This window comes from Uloborus diversus, chromosome 7 (genome assembly GCF_026930045.1).
Source record: "Uloborus diversus isolate 005 chromosome 7, Udiv.v.3.1, whole genome shotgun sequence".
Taxonomy (NCBI): domain Eukaryota; kingdom Metazoa; phylum Arthropoda; class Arachnida; order Araneae; family Uloboridae; genus Uloborus; species Uloborus diversus.
In genome coordinates, this window is record NC_072737.1 from 158,501,554 (window position 1) to 158,516,736 (window position 15,183).

At 31.9% G+C, this 15,183-nt stretch overlaps 1 protein-coding gene across 2 annotated transcripts in view; it reads right to left on the bottom strand.

Annotated features, from left to right (window-relative positions):
* Positions 1-15,183, bottom strand: part of LOC129226238 (required for meiotic nuclear division protein 1 homolog) — a 41,373-nt gene that overhangs the window by 1,677 nt on the left and 24,513 nt on the right. For both annotated transcript variants that reach the window (XM_054860838.1, XM_054860837.1), the window contains exons 8-11: positions 15,106-15,170; positions 13,759-13,835; positions 11,004-11,124; positions 4,929-5,045 (exon numbers count right to left, since the gene is read on the bottom strand). In XM_054860838.1, the coding sequence (XP_054716813.1) occupies positions 4,929-5,045; positions 11,004-11,124; positions 13,759-13,835; positions 15,106-15,170 (380 nt within the window). The remainder of the gene's footprint in view (positions 1-4,928; positions 5,046-11,003; positions 11,125-13,758; positions 13,836-15,105; positions 15,171-15,183) is intronic.

Sequence of the window (15,183 nt, forward strand, 5' to 3'; positions counted from 1 at the left end):
TCAGGTGAAATTAAAACTTTAAAATTTGACATCTAATGCTATAAAACTTCCATGTAATTAAACACTTAATACAACCTGAATCACTGGACACCATAATTAAAAAATGACATTATCAGTGTTGCTAACCTTTGAGAAACAATTTGAGGAGCATTTTGAAATTTTGTGGAGCAGCTGGGTATATATATTCTATAAAAATCATTAAAAAACTAAACCCAATCTAAAACTTTTTGAGCTTTGATGGTCATTTTAGGCACTAGAATAAAAATGATTATTTTTAAATTGATAAAAAAGTTTGAAACACTATGTCATGATTTGAGAACATAAGCATCTTTAACTTCCTATATTTACATGTCTGTCATAATAAAATAGCACAGTACAATTAAAATAAATTTGAATTTCTTAAGATCTTCAAGAGCTATATCTTTGATAAGCATTAAAACTAGATTTGAAGAATGATTTTGGCTTAAATTAACTCGAATGGAATAGGATAAACATTGTTGAATAGACATGGCAGTCTTCATAAAAAAAAAAAAAGTATAAGAAGGGTTGAAAATATTAGTCTACAAAAAGGTATTAATGTCTAAGCAGTAGAATGGCATAGCAGATACAAATGAGAGAGTGTTACAAAAGCGGATGCAATCGGATTTCAAAAGCTACATCTAACGATTGCAGCCAACACCACCACTCTCCATCATTTCCCCCTTCACTCCTTTCACCCTCTTCACCAACAGCAAAAAGTACTTCTTTCTACTCAAGAAAGAACATGTACCTCAACAAGAATTTTGTTGGGAAGGTTGGGGCAGAAGGGAGGAGAGGGGGATTTGCGCGATCGCTAGAAAGTAGCTGTAAAATGGACGTGGCAAAACAATGAGCGTAAAAGTCTTCAGTAAAAAATAAAATACATACAAGAAGGGTTGAAAATAGTAGTTTACACAAAGTTATAAAGGTTTAAGTGATAGGATGGCATAGTAGACAAAAATGAGCGAGTGTTATGGAAGCGGATGCAATTGGATTTCGAAATGCATAAATGCTGACGCTTTCTACGTCACGAAACGAAGTTCCTTTCTTCTTTTTACCTTAGAAAGAACACGTGAGTCAGCAAAAATCCTGACGGAAAGAACGCGATCGCGATCGATCGCTTGAAAATGCTCGGCAGCCGGGAAATGAAAAAAATACAAAAAGCGGAAAATCGCGGATCAGCGGAAGATTTTCATCCCTGCTCAGGTTTCCCTGTGATGTGGCAACCCTGTAATTTTTGCATTTATAAAATAATATTTTTGTAATTAACATCTTTAGTACTAGTTGAGATCTACTGATGTCCAGTGCAGTCATTAATTATTAGGCATCTCTTTAGTTATTACAGTCGGACCCCAATTTAACTAATTCAGCAGGACTGAAACTTTTATACGTTAAATCGGGGTTATTCGTAATATAAGGGTGCGAAAAAAAAGTTAAAAAACTGCACTTATCTTATCTGAAACCTCGAATAAGCAACAGCAAAAAAATATCCATAATTAGAAAGTGCACACTTTTTATTCCGCTTTCCATGACTTATTACACACTAGTCATGTGAAATTTTAAGCTACTGAGTGATAGACGTTTGACAATTTCCTTGATACTTGACTCGAAATAGTTCTCTTTTGGCTTGATGGAGAGAAGAAAATACTGTGCCATTTTCAGCCTGCTGCATGAGATATGTTTTTAGTTTCCGGACCATGTAGTGATGTAAAATACCCGGGTATTTATTTTTAGGGGTAAATACCCAGGGTATATACCCGGGTAAATACCCAAGGTATATACCCGGGTAAATATCCAAAATGGGTATTTACCAAGATATTTATTTCAAAAAATTATATTCAACTAAAATACTTCTTAGTATGTATTCCACTATGCATAACCAACCATATACAAAACAATAAATTTTTGCCCAAAAATTGTATTTTGATCACATATTTAAAGAATTATTGTGTGAAACAACTTTGCAGTCCAATATGATATTCACATTAAATGTGTTGGATATGCCCAATCAATGTTGATAGCCAAATTTCAGATATAAAAAGCCATTCTGTAAAAAGTAAAAAGCTTAACTGGTTACAAAAAAAAGCAAACATCAATTTTTTAAGTTCCTAGTCTTTTATAACCTAGTAATATGTCCCTCCATGACATCAAAATGTAACGAAATGTCAATAAAAATAGATTGAATAAATTTTCATCATGAAGTACCCGGGAGCAAATGCAAATGAGCAAAGCAACGGAAAACAATATTTTTATTTATTTATTCATTTATTTTTGCTTATTAATGGGGAAACTGTTTCTATATTTGTCACGTTATCACTTAAACAGCAATAAAATAAACAAATAACATCATAGTGTCTTAATAAATTCTCAGTTTATTCTTCCAAACATCCCTCATGCTTCCTTTTTTTTCATTTTGGATATGACTAACCTAGATTGTGATTTTGAAATTCTGAAGTTCATCATTGAATTGCTTCTACTTCTACAATTATGGCATTGAAAAGAAAGATTCTTTGGTTCACGATATGTTTCTTTTATAATTTCATCAAGTCTTTCAATAAAAAATATTATGAACTGTGTAATACATATGTATTATCAGTTTCACCAATTATTTCACATTAAGATTTTTTTAAAAAAATTCCCATTAACTTTTTGCATTTTTTTTGGAAAATACCCAGGTAAATACCCAAAAAATATTTACCTACCCGCTGGGTATTTACCCCATCCACATCACTAGGACCATGTAAAGCTTTTGAAAAAGTAAATTTTAATGGGAGTTTCATTATTGCTTTCTGCATCAGAATCAATATTTGTTGGTTGCCCACTCGTCCGTCAAAAATTGCTAATTCCAAGAAAAGTCTTTTTCTGCTTCGTACAATATGGATATATTATTTAGAAAACAATCCAATATTTCCGAACTCTAACAAAAAAAAAAATTTTTTCAACCGTTAAAATAATTTGTTAATTCAGGGTTCATTATTCGGTAAATAGGGGTTTTTGACTTCATTTTAGCATTAAATCGGGGTCCGACTATATTACTTATTTAGTTAATACCAGATAATTGTACGTAGCAAAAATGCCCGGCGTTGCCTGGGTCTGTAATAATTATGAGAAACAATCGCTCTTTTATTCGTTCTCTGCTGTAACTGAAATAACTCAAAACACACCGCTTTGACGTGATTAAAAATAGAGCTCCTTTCTAACCCATAAAAGTAAAATGGCAATAAGTATGAAGAACAAAATAGTACTCTTTTAGAAACGAAAAAAACGATACTTAAATATATACAAATTTGAGGAATTTCCAAAATATGAAATTAAACTTCACTTGTTTAAAAAGATTTAACTTTTTTTTTTTCGAACATAGTCTAAAACTTTCTGTATATTGCTATTGAAGTACAAATTTTTAAAAAACGTAGCCGCCTGTAATCTCTTACTGCACTTTAAAATGTTATTCAATTTGCATTAATCGTATTGGGATACCTTAAATGAGGCTCCCCCTCCCTATTTTGTCAAACTGTGTGTTACTTATTTTAATCAAAGAGATAGTGTCGCCAAATACTGAGATACTTCTGGTGATTATAAAATGTTGCTACCCGAAATGTTTCCAATAAATAGTAAAAATTTGGCAATTGTTTGAAAATGTGCACAAAGACAAATTAATGGAAGTTTTTGTGCTGTTTATGGATTTTCTTGATTTAGTTGGCGAATAATTTTACATGTTAACAAATTTAAAGAAAGAAATATTAAAGAAATGGCGATATTTGGTTACATGGTGAAAACCGAAAAACAATATTGCGTATTCTTAAGCTTCACAAACAGCGAGAGTTGAAAAAATTGCCGAATGCCTTAGCTATTGAAATGATTCCACAAAAAAAGTGTGGCTAGATTCCTACTGATCGATTAAATACCCAGTCAACACGAATAAATTTTTAAAAAAAGCGCATTAATTGCCTCAAAGTTGCATTAAAATGGAAAATAATCAGCAAAATCCATGTATTATTTGCCAATCTTGTGCAAAAATCTTGCTTTGTGCAAGATTTGACTTGAGAAAAGCCTTGAAACGGTCACGAAAAGCAAAGATAGTCAATAATACAACAATTGTCGCTATCGACAGGGAGTTGAGATGACACACTAAATACTGTATTGAGTTGAGGAAAGCCTTCGAACATGGAACTAAAAAACTCATAACTCGTTTTTTATTCTACTTAGAAATTTCGAACAGGTACCATCTTCTGCAGAAAAATCAGAGCTTTCTATGGACATATAATGTAAATATGTGCAAGTATTTTTTCATCCCCATATTAGAGAATTTATACCAAAATTGTGTAATATTGCCCCCTTAAGGGGGTTTTGCCCCCCATAACGGGACGAAAACTACCCTATGTGTTATTCTGAGGCATAAGCTATATTATTGTAAAGTTTCATCAAAATTCATTCAGCAGTTTTTGCATGAAAGAGTAACAAACATCCATAAATCCAGACAAACTTTCGCATATATAATAGTAGTAAGATTAGGCATGTTTTGATTTTACTTGTTCTTATTAGCATGCCAAATGCCGTTTAAAGCATATTATCTGCAATATCAAGAGTTTTGATTTTGAAAAACGGGAACATTTTATCTGTTAGCAATAACGCATTCGTGTAAAACCAAAACTCACCGAATAACATAAGGGTCTACTGTATATTTATACATTTTTTTGTTGCATGTTACAAATATTCTATTTTCCACAAAACTTGGCTCATAGAATTGTGGGTGGAGGTGGGTTAAATCACTTTAGGACTGCTTAAATGCCAAATTTTGCAACTGTAAGTGTATCAGATTTGTCAGGATTTCACACACACATGTGAATACAGATTCCTTTTAAAATAATTTGAGATAATTTAAAATCAAATTATTAAAATAGATACATTACCTCTACCATAATCAAGATGATAATCATCCACTCCAAACGAACGTGGTGCTTATCGTTCATATGATTTCCTAATAAATCAATTAACTCTGAACAGTAACTCAATCGCTCATTCATCACCTGAAAAGTTTCACATTATGAGTTAATTTGTAATTGATTTCACACAAATTCAGATCAGTTCTGAAGTGTATACAAAATTCAAGCTCAATTACTAATTAAAATCCACACAAAATGTGGATCTAATGTAAATTTACCACCTATTGCTCAATCCATCTACATGGGTATGACATGATTACCCGAGTAGCATCAACTCATCGGCCGATCATCAGCCGTTCATCAAAATCCGATCAAACTATTATCGGCCGATCATCGGATTCCGATGAGTTTTCATCGGAAATTGCTCCAATATGTCTCATCGGCAATAGTAGAATCCGATCATCGGAATCTGATGAATTTTGCTCCCTATACCGATGAGATTTGGAGCAATATACGAGCAGTGCTTTTCCGAGGCGATGAATTTTGGATGAAAATACTATGAGATTTGGAGCAATATACGAGCAGTGCTGTTCCGAGGCGATGAATTTTGGATGAAAATACGATGAGATTTGGAGCAATAGACGAGCAGTGCTGTTCCAAAGCGATGAATTTTGGATGGAAATACGATGAGATTTGGAGCAATAGACGAGCAGTGCTGTTCCGAGGCGATGAATTTAGGATGAAAATACGACGAGAAGTAATAACAACCGCAATATAGGGACAAGCAGGAGGAAAAAAAAATAACAGTGGGAAGATGGGTCCGCCATATTTAAAACTTTCAAAAGGGGTATTTTCGGATTCGTCATTTTGGACAATTATTTAATATATTTTAATTTCTTTTAATAACTTGTTTAGTTAATTTCTAATTTAACAACTTTTGATGAACGTGATTCATGAGCTCAATCTAAGTCGCTTTAGCCGGGAATCGAACCCTAGACTTCTGGAATACGAGATTCATATGCTAACCACTAGACAAGCAATGCTCTCTCCAAGGAGAAAAATAATGTATTAAATGGAAAATCATTTGTGGCGCCATCTATCGGGGGGCAAGGCCATGACAGATTTTTGAACGGAAAGTGAGAATTTTATTCAGTGAATATACGTGGCGCCAGCTAGTGAAGAGTCAGAGTCGATCATTTTGCCCGCAAACCGAGTCGGAGTCGGTAATTTTGGGAGTCAAATTGAACAGAATGAAATTGTTTTGGAGGTAGAGAGAAATCATTCAAGAGTCGGAGTCTCATTTTGTTCGCAATTCCAGTGAGTTAATCGGGGTTGGAATTGTGGAGTTACAGCAAATCGGAGTAAACCCTTCCAAAATCCAGGAGTCGGATTCGCAGTCAAAGTCTCAATCATTTTTCCTCCAATTCTCAACCCTGAATGTTGATCCGTATAGCCTTACGTTTGATCAATAGTCGGATATTCGAATAATAAAACTTATCCTATTTTAACAGTTGGGAGATTTCCAAAAATTTTAGATTGGGAAAACTTTTATCGGAAAATTTAAACGACCTACTTTTTTTAAGATGAAATGTAACTCGGAAAATTTTCATCGGAAAATTTGATTGTTACGATCTCTTTTTCCGATGAAATGTAGCGCGGCAAATTTTCATCGGAAAGTTTGATCGTTAAGATCTCTTTTTCCGATGAAATGTAGCTAGGCAAATTTTCATTGGAAAATTTGATCGTTACGATCTCTTTTTCCGATGAAATGCAGCTCGGCAAATTTTCATCGGAAAATTTGATCGTTAAGATCTCTTTTTCCGATGAAATGTAGCTAGGCAAATTTTCATCGGAAAATTTGATCGTTACGATCTCTTTTTCCGATAAAATGTAGCTCGGCAAATTTTCATCGGAAAATTTGATCGTTAAGATCTCTTTTTCCAATGAAATGTAGCTAGGCAAATTTTCATCGGAAAATTTGATCGTTACGATCTTTTTTTCCGATGAAATGTAGCTCGGCAAATTTTCATCGGAAAATTTGATCGTTAAGATCTCTTTTTCCGATGAAATGTAGCTAGGCAAATTTTCATTGGAAAATTTGATCGTTACGATCTCTTTTTCCGATGAAATGCAGCTCGGCAAATTTTCATCGGGAAATTTGATCGTAAGGATATAGTTTTCTGATAAAAAACAGCTCATCGAAAACCGTTCTCGGATTCTGATCGCAACAATATCAGCGTGCATTACGCGATGAGTTTAGGAGGAGTCGATGATCGGCCGAGCAAAATCCGATGAGTTGATGCTACCTGAGTAGGTAAATATATTTGTACTTGATTCACGAAATTTTAAACTTTGGCTTTTAATTGTAAGATATTTGAATGTAAGGAACCAATTGAATGTAAGTATAAATTTTCTAAAAGGATTTTCTGTACTTAAAAACAATGATTTGTATGTGTAGCAGTTTGACTGTACAATGTACAATCACACACAACATATACAAATTATAATTTTTTTAAAACAAGAATTTCTTTTAGAAAGTTGATAGGTATGAAGGTATATAGCATAATATATTAAATTTTTATATAACAGCTCTACGAATAATATAATAGTTATAAGAATTAAAAGCTGAAATTTAAAATTCTGTGAATTGAGTACAAATTTATATGTAAAAATCCCAACTGTGCAAATAAATTGAACGATATACATATATATACAGCACTCATTATCAAAGAGGTAAGGAAAAAATATCTAAAAGAGGGGAGCACAACTAAAAAATACTCAACTCTGATACTTGAAACTGTCAAAAGATTTGATTTTAATTATGCACAGCAGTCTTGAATGCATGAAATGGATTAGATTATGAAAATATTCCTTTAAACAGAAGATAAGTTTAATTTCCCTTATAGGAACTTAATTTTGAGCTTCATGGGAGAAATCTGGATGCAGAAACCATTTCCTACATCACTGTTCACTATTCAAATACCAACCAATTGGAACGTTGTACAACTGAAAGCGTTCCAGTTGGCAAATTTAAAATTTCTTACTATGCTGAAGTATCATGACAGCCACTAGCTACTATGTTCTTGCTTTGATAAATATTAAAATTTATGGGTTTATTTTTGTGAGTTATAAGACTACTGAAATGGCTATTTTGAAATTGCGAAATTCAAAACCACCCATTACCTTAATGGAAAGTGTTCAAAGAATGGCTACTTGATAAGTTAGGGGACTTTCAGATTTTGATTATGATTCCCTCTGACACAAATGCAAAATTTCTGATTTACGAAAAACTAACTTTCAAATGATAAAAGGTTTCAAGCATCCATGTTTTTAAAGTACTGTATTACTTTTCAACATGCTTTTACTAGCTTTGCTCGTACCTAGGTATCTATGTATTAGGGCTGGGTGATGCATCGATCATACTTGCCAACCTTCGAAGGAAAAAAAAAACAGGAGATTCCACTAGAGCTAAATGGATGATTCACCGGCGACATATCTTCACAACAGAATGATTAAATTACGCTTTTAAATAACAGAATACTAAATTTAAAATGAAATGGCAGAGAATGAATGAATGGGAGAATTTGCTTAAAGTTTCATACATTCCCAATCTCTACTAAAAAAGTAGCTACAAATATTTAATTACTAAAATCCGAAAAAAAAAAAAAATCAGTATATAATGAAAAAATATATATATAAAATAAGTAAGTATAGTTTAACATGTTAAAACAACTTCAAACTTTCAAAATAATTGAAATATTTTCAAGATGCAAAAGATTGAAATCTGCTGCAATTTTTGGCAAAGCACGTGCTTTGTTAAACATGCAATGTGGAAAGCTTCCAAAAAATAATTTTTTACTAAATGAATTATTAATTGGAAAATTTTTTATTCCCTGTCATTGGTAGATGACTAGAAAGGGGCGCCATCTATTGAGAAGAAAGTGAAACTTTTTGATGATTGACTGAAAAAACTGCAAAAATGGGAAATCGGGAGATGGAAGCAAAAAACAGGAGTCTCCCGTTATAAACAGTAGAGTTGGCAAGTATGATCGATGCATCTCCAAAAACCGGCGTGCCTCTCACATTGTTAAACTGGTTTAGAATTTTTCTCTTAACTGATGCATTGATACTGCTCTGATGTACAGACACCTGTCCAGGGTTTCTGCCTATTTTTTTCACACTAATGTTAAATTAATAGTGTGTCAATCCAATCTGGCTTAACAATGAAGGTGCGAAGAATTGGACCTTCATTTCTCCCAAAACATGTAAGAAATGCACATCTGTTTCTAGTTATTGACAAAAGATATTTTGATGAACTAGTAAGATTACCATGTAGTCACTTGCCAGAAAAAAGCAAAATTTAAAGAGCAAAATAGTAACAAAAATGCTGACATGTATTTTGGTGGGTATTACAAGCAGTATTATTATAAAAGAAACACTGTAATATTTTTTATGGGTGCATTTTTATATTGTGCAGAATATGTTTCAGTAGTAGTGATGTGGATCGGGTAAATACCCAGCGGGTAGGTAAATATTTACCAGGGTATTTACCCAAGGCCTGGGTAAATACCCAAAAACTGGGTATTTTACAAAAAAATGCAAAAAGTGAATGGGAGTTTTTTAAAAAATCTAAATATCAAATAATTGGTAAAACTGATACATACATATGTATTACACAATTTATAATATTTTTTATTGAAAGACTTGATGAAATTATGAAAGAAACATATCGTGAAACAAAGAATCTTTCTTTTCAATGCCATAATTGGAGAAATATAAGCAATTCAATGATGAACTTCAGAATTTCAAAATCACAATTTAGGTTAGTCCTATCCAAAATGAAAAAAAAAAAGCAAGGAAGCATGAGGGATGTTTGGAAGAATAAACTGAGAAGTTATTAAGACACTGTGATGTTATTAATTTATTTTATTGCTGTTTAAGTGATAACGTGGCAAATATAGAAACAGTTTTCACATTAATAAGGAAAAAAAAATCAAAATATTGTTTTCTGTTGCCTTTGCTCATTTGCATTTGCTCCCCCGTACTTCACGATGAAGATTTATTCAAACTATGATCAAGATTTATTCAAACTATTCTTAATACACGCAATTAGTGATGTAGGGTGGGAAGGTAAATATTTCTTTGAGTATTCATCCAAAAGCAGAATAAATCCCCTAGTAATTGCGCATTTTGCAAAAAAAATTTGGGAGGTATCAAAAGGTGGTGATTTTCTTTTTAAAACATAAACCACAAAATGAAAGATTAAAAATATAAAAATCAATGTATTATAATTTTTTCAATTAAAGGCTTAGTGAAATCTTATCAAAAAAAAAAAAAAAAACTGTCAGAATTTAGAATGAACTATTCTAAAACTTAAATAGGATGTTTGCTTTTTTTTGTAAAAAGTTAAGTTTTTTACGTTTTGTAGAATGGCTTTTTATATCTGAAATTTGGCTATCAACATTGAGTAGGCATATCCAACACATTTAATGCGAATATCATATTAGATTGCTAAGTTGTTTCACACAATAATTCTTTAAATATGTGATCAAAATACAATTTTTGGGTAAAAATTTATTGTTTTGTATATGGTTGGTTATATATACATACTGGAATACATACAGAAAAGTATTTTAGTTGAATATAAATTTTTGAAATAAATACCCGGGTAAATACCCATTTTGGGTATTTACTCAGGTATATACCCTGGGTAAAAAATAAATACCCGGGTATTTTACATCACTATTCAGTAGTAAACAAAGTGAAATTAAAGGTTTAAAAAAAAACTACAAACCAAAAAACAATAATTTTGAAAAAGAAAGAATTCAATTTGATTATGGTCTATTATAACCAAAGTAAAGTCTGCACAGTTTGTTACAGCAGGAATTTTAAATCATTACAGTACACAGAAATTTCTTGAGAACCAAGCCTTCGAATATGTTAAAAGAGAAAGTATCTTCAAACTTCTAGTGCCAAATGCACATAAAACATTTTGTTTTGAATACAGAACGTAAGTTTAATTTGTGCAAGAAATAAAAGTCTTGGTTGCTTAAGAAATAATTCATTTACTTTGCAATATTATTGGGCAAGAAAGAGGCATACCTTTGTTCTTTTTGCTACATTAAAATAATTACAAGTTTGCTGATACAAAACTTCTAATTCTTGTCGGTCCCAATAAAAATCTGGAGTGTCCAATAAATCTGAACTGAGGTTTATGACGTGTCTGGAAATGGAAGAAAACATATAAATATTATCAAAATTTCATACTTGCCATTTAAATATAAGTCGTAATTTATTTTAAACACTTTTCTCAAAGAAAATAATCAGCACATTAAAACTTTCGTGTGAAATCCTCTGATTTAAACTCAAGAATTAATAAAATCACTCTTTGACAAGGTTTGGGAACTACAGCTCTAATTGACTGTTCCAGATCTTTCTGAAAGTAATAAATCATTCCTTTTAGAATATACAGGGTGATCCAAAAGTCAGGACGGAGGACCAACTTTAAAAACGAATTATTTGAAAACGAATGAAGATTTTAAAAAATGCGGTTCACACTGAACGAATTGAAAAGAAACTAGGCTTTGTGTGTCAAGGAAACAAAAATAGTTCTGTTTTCGACCAACAGATAGCGATATAGCCTTTTATTTCTCCATAATTCTTATAATACAATTTAACTAAACAGACTTTCTCAACTATGCACAGCATTGTATATTATCTTCGACTACCATTACCTGCTGTCGTTGCTCCTTTTTATATCATTTGTTGCTTTGCATGGTCCTAGATCAGAAATGCGACCATCTGTTGGTCGCCACCAGAACCATTTTTGATTCGCTGCCAGACAAAACCCAGCTTCTTTCCCATACGTTTAGTCCATTCTTAGTGCCTCATCATTATATCTTCATTTGTTTTCGAATTATTCATTTTAAAAGTTGGTCCTGATATTTGGATCATCCGGTGCCTAAAGGAAAAGGTTTTCAAAAATTGAAGATTTAAAAGAAGGAATCTCATAGAAAATCAATGTCTTTTGACTTGTGCTAACGCAAAAAACTTGTAGGAATGTCTTCAAAAATGTATTGTCAATAACAGCTGCCATCATTCAGATATTGCTTTTAAACCCATAAATAAAATATTTCATACCTACTTTTCAAAAATACATTGTGTTTACTACACGTTGGGTTGGCAAGTTTCTGTCGAGGCGGTTAAAACCACTGGTAGAAACCAGTTAAAACTGGCATGGCAAAAACCACTTTCTGCCACTTTGTGGCAGAAACTGGCAAAAACTCACAAAATAAAAAATTAATTCTTGATATACAACAGAAAATGCATGGAAAAAATAATTGTTAACGAAAGTACTGTAATTTTATTACAAAATTATCACAATTCAAAAGCAAATGCCACATTATTTGGACCCTTCAATTGCTTCTTAGAAAAGGTGGTTTCAAAAATCTAAATAGGCTCTCGATTTACTATGCACAAATGAGAAATTTTAGAACATTCTTAAAACAGAAGAGCTCACAGACAGTGAATGCATCAAGGAGCAAGCAATGTTCGTGAAACTGGTCCACCATGTAGCGGTAAAAATTTGAATCAAAAAATAAGTTTTGAGAAATGGTGCCGATTTGTTTTGCAACGCTGTGACATTAGGTACAAAATTTAGGCAAGTAAATTTCTGGCACTTTCTTCTTGAAGCACATGACATGATAATTTCAATCACAAACAATTTAGAGGAAGCATATAAGTGAGCAAATTACAATCAGTAATGCCTGTTTAATTCTGTATGTGACTCCTCTTTCCAAAAGCACCCCTGTATGATTTTTTATCCTTTGTTAAATTAATCCGAATACTACGAGCCTCTGCAATTGGACAGTTCCCTTTTTGAACTAAATCAAGGGCATTAGCATGAGATTTTATTTTTAAATAATGAAATGATGTTTAAGTTTTTAATTTACTCGAGCAAACATTATTTACTAATTACTTGAGTTATTAAAGACATTTTTAAGTTTTTGCCAGTTTCTGCCAGTTTTTTACCGGTTATAACCAGTTTCTGCCACTGGCACGGCAAAAACTAGTTTTACTAACATGACTTTTTTCACTTTTAATCGTTTGCCTATGGTTTTATTTAAGTTATTTTAAGCACATTTGAAAATATAAATTATGTATTGCTGTGGAACATCTTACTGTTGTTGAATAATCTATATTCAAAGATTGTTTAATTTTTTAGGTCATATTGCAACAAAAGCATGCTTTTTTTTCTGCTTTTTTAAACTATGATTTATTTTCCTCACAATTTAACGAAATTCTAAAGATCTGCTTCTTTTCTGCCAGTGAAACTACACAATATCCACAAAAGATAAACAACTCAGTCTTAGTTATAGCTCACACCAAACTTTCTTTGCCATCCATGAGATCTTAGAGAGGATATGGACATGCAACATCTAGGCAAATGCCCTGCTCTTCCTCGGGCTTCAATTTGGGAGCGTTACTGGATGGCGAGAGCTGCAACGAGTTTATAGATTTTCTTATGTCAATTTTATTCTTGTTCTATGTTTTCTGTGATTTTCAGCTGCCTTATTACTTGCCATTGGAGTACAAAAAAGTATTATGTATTTTAAAATAAAGTAAAGTAAAATGTGACTTTTTGGGTCCCAACTGCAACTTGTACAAATTGTTATATTTGAACGCTAAAAATTTTTTCTCGAAAGTTGATACTTAATATTTTGTTCCATAATCGTACTTTATATTCAAATAGATAGAAATGCAAAGCCAATGTTTCAAATTCTCAAGATAAAATTCAAATATCCATGCAGAAATGTCCCACCCACAATGAATTGGACTAAATATTTCTAAAGCTTACCTTAATGCAAAAAGTTCACCTCTTTTCTTAAACACGTGACTTCTTGACATATTTATTTCTTTTCCACATTTCATATTCTAAAAATAAAAATGAAGAACATTACGTGCTTTATCAGAAAAATGAACAAAACATTTTGTATTAAAATATAAATAAAATAAATGATCAACATAAATGAAGCACATATTTTGAAGAAAATAATGTAAATAGATATGATGAATGCTCGACAGCAGCTTTGCTATTGAGTAATGAAGGGTAGTTGTGAAATAGCTATTTACAGTAATTTTTTCACAAGTTACGTGTCTTTTAGTTGATCATTGGTTTCATTCATATGATGTACTCACAATATCTAAACTAAAAATATTTCACCACTCATGGAAAATAAAATACTATCAACAGTTACACCTCTTATACCCAAAGTTTTTGCAACTATTGGACTATTGGAGCAATAGAGCTTAAATTCTGACATTTGATAGATCTGTTTCTAGCATAACTACAACATGATTCAAAAATTGACATTAAAAATGTTTCAGTCATAAGTTCACCCAAAGCTCCTGAGAGAGTTTTTGGATAATACACACATAGTTTTATTGAGGAACAGTGGTTTTCCCATAGGGTATACTACATATAAGCCATATACTCTTAAACATTTTTCAGACATATAGCGTGTAACCCTCAAGCTTCATAAATTTTCATATTACGACATACTTTGAGTATGATCACATACACAAATTGTGCGTAATGGAGTACACCCTCAGAAAAATTGAGGGGAACATTACTGTTGAGGAACAATATAAATAACTGCATTTATTTAGAAATTTTTTTTAGTAAGTTCATAAAGTAATAATGAATCAAAAATCATTTCAATTTATGTTTTTAAAACTCATTCTTTAAATTATATATTAAAAATTATGGTATACAGCATTTGAAATCATTTGTGGTCCATTGGTTTTAGACCAGTGAGAATTGCTTGAGACAACAATGAAACAATATTCAGTGGTCGATCAGTCAAACATTTTCGTATTATTTACATTTTAAGAATTTTATTTTGACAATTACAGTAATTTTGTATAATTAAAGGTTATTTTTTCTCATATGAATTTTAAATTAAAGTCGGTTAGTTACACTATGAAGATTTGAAAAAAAAAACAATAAAATGTTAATGAAATGGTTATAAATTTATGTACTAACACTTCACATAAAATTGAATTTATTGTTAAGAGGATCAGTCATTCTGTTTGCAGACCAGTATATATTCATGCTTACTGGTCTGCAGGACCAGCTATTTTTTCAAAGCATTTCTAACAGTGATACAGGAACTTCACATGTTACAACTACAAAAAAACTAACCTCTGTCACCCATTCCATGCTGTCAATATAACTTTCTAAAGCTGCTTCCCACATAGCTAATTTCACTGAAAGAGGGAA